The sequence below is a fragment of the Myotis myotis genome, unplaced genomic scaffold (genome assembly GCF_014108235.1).
Source record: "Myotis myotis isolate mMyoMyo1 unplaced genomic scaffold, mMyoMyo1.p scaffold_m19_p_5, whole genome shotgun sequence".
Classification (NCBI taxonomy): Eukaryota; Metazoa; Chordata; class Mammalia; order Chiroptera; family Vespertilionidae; genus Myotis; species Myotis myotis.
The window spans coordinates 104323666-104330206 of NW_023416357.1; the positions used below are offsets into that span (position 1 = coordinate 104323666).

General features: G+C 51.8%; 1 protein-coding gene across 1 annotated transcript; it reads left to right on the forward strand.

The window, feature by feature from the left end:
- Positions 1–24: 24 nt before the first annotated feature.
- ORAI3 (ORAI calcium release-activated calcium modulator 3) lies at positions 25–5357 on the forward strand. The gene is made up of 2 exons (XM_036310165.1): positions 25–469; positions 3736–5357. The coding sequence occupies exons 1-2, from the start codon at positions 242–244 to the stop codon at positions 4393–4395; spliced, it is 888 nt and encodes a 295-aa protein (XP_036166058.1). The 5' UTR covers positions 25–241; the 3' UTR covers positions 4396–5357.
- The last annotated feature ends 1184 nt before the right edge of the window (positions 5358–6541 follow it).

The window sequence follows — 6541 nt, forward strand, 5'->3', positions numbered from 1 at the left end:
CTCTGCCCCAGTTCCTGTTTCGGCCTCTGCTGTCCCGCTTCGGCCCCTGGGGCTCCCGGCAGACGCCTACTCGTTCTGCTCAGTCCCGACTGCCTCTTCCTGGGCACCTGCCGCCCACATCGCGGCTCGCCCCGCAGGGGGATGGGGTCTCCTCCCGACTTGGACCGACCCTCCTGGACGCCCCGAGGCTACTCGACCCCGCCCTGACTGCCCAGGCCCCCTGGTGCTGCGGCCCCCCAGGATGAAGGGCGGCCAGGGGGACGCGGGCGAACAGGCCCCGCTGAACCCGGAGGCCGAGTGCCCCACGGGCTCCGCCACGTACCGGGAGTTCGTGCACCGCGGCTACTTGGACCTCATGGGGGCCAGTCAGCACTCGCTGCGGGCGCTCAGCTGGCGCCGCCTCTACCTCAGCCGGGCCAAGCTCAAAGCCTCCAGCCGCACGTCTGCCCTGCTCTCGGGCTTCGCCATGGTGAGGGGAGGGGTGGGGCGCACAGGGTGGGGGTGAGGAAGGGGGCCATAGGCAAAGTAAACGGGTACCCAAGGGAGGCTGGGCAAAGGAAAGGGAATGACTGGGTTTTAAGGGGGGAACGAACAAGTTCCCAAGGGATGACAAATCCCTTTTTAATTGGGGGAGGGGGTGTGTGAACAGACCCCTGGCACACACTGGGCCACAGGGAGGATAAACAAGTGCTAAAAATGTCATGGAGGATACAGATCACGTCGTGGGGATAGATAACCCACCAAGGGGGCTGCATGTGCACGGGTGGGACAAAGGTCCAAAAGCCTGGTCCAGGCAGAGTGGTTACTAGACACCACTCCCACCCCGGCCATGAGAGGTTCAAAGGCAAATCAGAGCTGGGGAGGGACTGTATCAACCGCTGGGGGTGGGGTTAGAGAAAATAAACATGGGGTGGTCACCCAACTGAAAGTGCGGCCCATCCCAAGGAAGGCATCTACCCAGCAGGTACAAAGGGTGCTGAGTGTAGCCCAGGAAGCTTTGGGAGGAGAGGATGCCTGTGAGGAAGTCTGTGGGGGAAGAAGCTGATTAGGAAACTGATTACATGATTCCCGAGCTGATAAACTGGTGGTGTGGGAAGATGATGTCAGCTAACGGTCCCAGAGGAGGCCTTGGGAAGTGGGACTGAGGGAGGTCCCTGGGTGAGGAGTCAGCTCGTTCCTGCTCGTGGCCGTCGCCGGAGACCCTGGGCAGGTCTCCCCCACTTTGCAGGTCAGTGGGAAACTGGGAGATGGTGGAGGGTGTGCCCTCTGTAGTCTGCCAAGTGCCTGTCCTAGGATGAGCTGATTCTTGTCCTCAAACCCTAGATCTAAGCATGTTAGAGCAAGATACACATCAAAGATGGCTCAGACTACCTGTTAATTGGCTGGCAGGAGAGAGGTGTGTGTGTGTGGGGGGGGGCATCCTTACAGGAACCTGTTTTGGGGGGCAAATTGAGATGAGGATAGAAGGGTCAGAGCACTAGGTGATTTGGGTTAGTCCCTACCCTTCTCGGTGCCACAGCCTCTGTATTTAAAATGATCAGAGGGAAAGTCTCTATCCCCAAGGCTCATTCTAGGTCTATGATTTTTTTTTTTTTTTATGTGGGGGCCCAGGATCCACAGGCCAGTCTCCCCTTCCTAACATGGAGTCATCTAGGGACAGGGAGTTGGCTCTCCTTCCTCTGTGCCGTCTGGAGAGGAAGAGAGGCAGTCTCATGGACCCATCTAAGGGAGGTCCCCACCCCCATCCACCCCATGGTTCAGTCTGGCCTGCTGCGGGACTTGCATGTTGCTGGGGTGACCGCTTAAAGGCCAGGATCTTCTCTGCAGGATCCAGAGGCCAGATGAGTAGGTTGTGGGGGCAGGACTGGCTCCGGTCGTGCCGGGAGAAAACAAGCCTGGGTCAGGCTATGGGAGAAAGCAGGAGGAGGCCTGGCCCAGGTGCCCGTCTGTGGGAGACACCTGCTAATGCCCTTCATGGCCCAGTTTCCCAAAACACTCATCCTTGTCTTTCTATCACCACTCTCCAGGCTCTTCACCTTCCTCCTTCCCTCAGCCCCAGAGCAAGCTAATGGGTCCTGCAAGAATTATCGGGAAAAGATCCAGATTCTGGAATTCAGGTGGCCTGGGTGAATGAAAATAACAGACAAATAGTATTAAACTGTCATTAAGTACCAGGCACTGTGCTTAGGGCTTTTATGTGTGTTATCTACTATCCTACGAAATAGGCACCACTATTAATGGTGATTTTGCAGATGAGAAAACAGGACCAGAGATGTTATAGCACCTGCCAGAGCCCCACAGCAAGCAAGTGGCGAGATTTGAACTTTGGCAGTCTAGTTCTAGAGGCTAAATTTATACAAACCTTGAACAGGATCCAGGCAGGTAATATGGAAGCCAAACTGGTTTTGTAGGGACTGTGGCTATAAAGAGACCCTGCCCTGTTCAAAGGCGGCAGCCACGACTCAGTTCTAGCTGATAGTTGTCATGGAAGAATGCGGACCGGCTGTAACCAGATCCTCCAAATTTTTAAGAGGATCTGGAAATTGGGATATTTCTATGAACTATCTTGGGTTTTATTTATTTTTTTATCCTCACCGGAGGATTTTTTTTCCCATTGATTTTTAGAGAGAGTGGAAGGGAGGGATGAGAGAGAGAGAGGGAGAGAAAGAAATACTGGCATGAGAGAGACACATGGATTGATTGCCTCCCTCCTGGAGGAGGTCCCTTTCCGAACCCAGGGGATGCAACCTGCAACTGAGGTATGTGCCCTTGGCCCTTGACCAAGAATTGGGAATCGAACCTGCGACCTGTGGGTCTCTCTAACCACTGAGCATCCTGCCAGGGCAAAATCTCTTGAGTTTTAAAAATTGGCAACTTAATTCTTGGGTTCATGGTACGCCAATTTGCAAACTGGCCTTGGACTTTATTGTTAACTCTAATAATAACAGCAAACACTTAGTGCTTACTATGTGCCTTGCACTATTCTTATCATTTGATGTCTATTAATTCAATTTTCACAATTTTATAAAGCAGATAGGTGCTATTATCAATCCCCATTTTCCAGATGAGGCAATTGAGGCACAGAGAGACTAAGTCGCTTGCTCAAGACTACACAGCTTGTAGATCTGAGAATGACCCCAGGCAGCCCAGCTCCAGAATCTGCTTTTTAACCCCTATGTTTATAACAAGGTAAGATTGTCAGAAAAATGTCATCCAGCTGTTTTAATAGCTAGGTGGGGGAACTAAGGCCCAGACAGGCCAGAGCCTTCCCAAGGCTGCCCATTCGTGCACTCGACAAAGACTGAGGGTCTTTTTTTTTGCTAATACCCTTCTTTTTAGAGAGAAGTCTATGGCCATACCACCTAGAATGGGTCCGATCTCATCTAATCTTGGAAACTAAGCAAGGTTGGGCCTGGTTAGTACTTGGATGGGAGGAAGATGGGAGAGAGAGAGGAGAGAGAGAGAGAGAGAGAATGTGAGAAACTGCTATTGCTATTGGTTGCCTCCCGTATGCACCCCAACCAGGGATCAAACCCAAACATAGGTATGTGCCTTGACCAGGAATCAAACCTGCAACCTTTTGGTGTATGGGACGACACTCTAACCAACTGAGCTACCTGGCCAGGGCAAGACTGAGAGTCTTTCTGCCAGGCACTGTTCTAGGTCCTAAGGATACAGCCTTGCTCCTGCTCAGGAAGTTATAGGCACTCAGTCCATCCCCTCTTGTCCCCACAGGTGGCCATGGTGGAAGTACAACTGGAGAACAACTACGAATACCCACCAGGCCTACTGGTGGCCTTTAGTGCCTGCACCACTGTGCTAGTGGCTGTGCACCTCTTTGCACTCATGGTCTCCACGTGTCTGCTGCCCCACATTGAAGCTGTCAGCAACATCCACAACCTCAACTCTGTCCACCAGTCTCCACACCAGCGACTCCACCGCTACGTGGAGCTGGCCTGGGGCTTCTCCACTGCCTTAGGCACCTTCCTCTTCCTCGCTGAAGTTGTCCTTGTTGGCTGGGTCAAGTTTGTGCCCATTGGGGCCCCCATGGGCAAGCCAGCACCTGTGGTACCTGCCTCCCAGGTGCCTGGGACTCTGCCACCAATGGCCACTTCCCTGCGTCCAGCTTCTCATCCACCCTCTGCTTCAGTAGCCCCTCCACAGGCTGTGCCATCTGAGGCCTGCCCACCCCAGCAAGCATGTGGTGGTAGTGGGGTCCATGGACCAGGATGGCAAGCAGCCATGGCCTCCACGGCAATCATGGTACCTGTGGGGCTGGTGTTTGTGGCCTTTGCCCTGCATTTTTACCGCTCCTTGGTGGCACACAAAACAGACCGCCACAAGCAGGAGTTAGAGGAGTTGAGTCGCCTGCAGGGGGAGCTACAGGCTGTGTGACAGGTGTGTTAGCCACCAGTTACAAGCACTGCCTTCTTCAGGGGTCAGCCGAAGGCCCCTGGTCTAGACCACTGCTCCCTGGCTGCCTGGGAGGAGCAAGGGAGAAAGTGGAAGGTCTTCAGTCTAAGGTTCATACACTAAGTGGAAGAAAGGCAGGGAGACCCTGGTCAGACCTGTGGTGCTGACCCCTAGCCACTCGCCCCTATACAGGATGTGGAGGTCAGATTACATGCCCATCCAACTGCCCTAGAAGGCAGCCAACCCTCCCCTTATTTTTATTTGTTAATTTTTAAAAATCCTCACCTGAGGCTATTTTTTCATTGCTTTTTAGAGAGAATGAAAGGAAGGGAGGGAGGGCGAGAGACATCCATGTGAGACAGACCCATTGACTGCTTGCCTCCCACACTTGCCCCAACTAGTCGGGGATGAACCTGCAAGCGGTACATGCTCCTTTTTTCCCCTCTTCCTTTTGATTTCAGAGAGGAAGGGAGAGGGAGAGGGAGACAGAAACACCAATGATAAGAGAGGATCATTGATTGGCTGCCTCCTGCACACCCATGATCTCCTGGTACATAGGTTGATGCTCAACCGCTGAGCCACTCTGGCCACACCTATCAGTCTTGATGGGTTTCACACTCTTGCTTTAGTTCTAGAGAGGGATTGGGTGTTCTGCCCAGGCATAGGTCCAGCCTGTTCTAGGAGCCTCCCTATTTTTGGAGGTTCAAGTGCCTGTCCAACTCCCCAGACCCACAGTTAATGCTTCTATATCTGCTCTCCCTCTTCTGTGCCAGTCTTGGGGGTCTTTGGAGACTGAGGGCCTGTGTTCCCAGCTTGACTCCCTGGCAAGGGATGGGGTGAGGAGGTTTTAAGGGGGGTCCAGTCCCTAACCCTTGGAATACAGAGCTATTCTGACACTGAGTTTTTGATGCACCTTGTTTGTATAATAAATTGTGTTTCACAGATGTGTCTGTAGCTGTGAATGGAGGGAAGGGGAGGCTTTCTTAGGATCGGGCGCCTTGTTCCTAAGAGACCAGTAGAGACTGGGTGCTGGGCAAGGGTGTGGGAGAGTAGGTTCCAAGTGTGACCCCCTTCTGGCCAGTAGCTTCTGAATGTAGAGCCTGAGTCATTCCAAGGCAAAGGGCTTTTGCGCTCTTGTTCCTGAGCCCAGGGTCTCTCTTCCATTGAGAGTCTAGAACAGGGGTGGGCAAACTTTTTGACTCGAGGGCCACAATGGGTTCTTAAACTGGACCGGAGGGCCGGAACAAAAGCATGGATGGAGTGTTTGTGTGAACTAATATAAATTCAAAGTAAACATCATTTCATAAAAGGGTACGGTCTTTTTTATTTTTTTATTTTTATTCATTTCAAACGGGCTGGATCCGGCCCGCGGGCCGTAGTTTGCCTGTGGCTGGTCTAGAAAGACTTAAGTTTTTTCCTTTGTGTGACTATTACATAGTAGGGGCTTTTCACAGGTTATCTCATTTAACCCTCATAACCACCTGAAGAGACAAGTCCTTCTTATTTCCATTTCAGAGGTAAGGGACCTGGGGTCCAAGAGGCTGAGGATCTTGCCCAGAACCACACTGCACGTCAGTGAAAACTTGGGTTACCTTTGCCATCACACGGGGAATCTCTTTCTGTTTGACTTGAGAAAAGGAGCCAATACCTTTCAACTTGGACGAGAAAGCAGTATGATCTCATCACCCATGCTTCCATGTGAATTCATTTGTTCAGCCTCGTTTTCCTCGAAAATTTAAAAGGTCCCAGTCCTATCTCTTCTATTCTTATGGTGTGACATCTTGAACAAGTACCCCCTTTTCTCTTTTCCTATTGCTTAAAATGATAAATGTGCATGGACAAGGCTTCCAGGGCCTTTCCTATGCTTTTTTTTTTTTTTAAATATATTTTATTGATTTTTTACAGAGAGGAAGGGAGAGGGATAGAGAGTTAGAAACATCGACGAGACAGAAACATCGATCAGCTGCCTCCTGCACACTCCCCACTGGGTATGTGCCCACAACCAAGGCACATGCCCCCGACCAGAATCGAACCTGGGACCCTTGAGTCCGCAGGCCGACGCTCTATCCACTGAGCCAAACTGGTTAGGGCTGCTTTTTTTTTTTTTTTAATGCCTACATTAATCCTG

Coding starts and splice junctions, on each gene's coding strand:
- ORAI3 (XM_036310165.1), top strand. CDS start 242: ATGAAGGGCGGCCAGGGGGACGCGGGCGAACAGGCCCCGCTGAACCCG. Junction 470..3,735: donor TGCTCTCGGGCTTCGCCATG/GTGAGGGGAGGG, acceptor TTGTCCCCACAG/GTGGCCATGGTGGAAGTACA.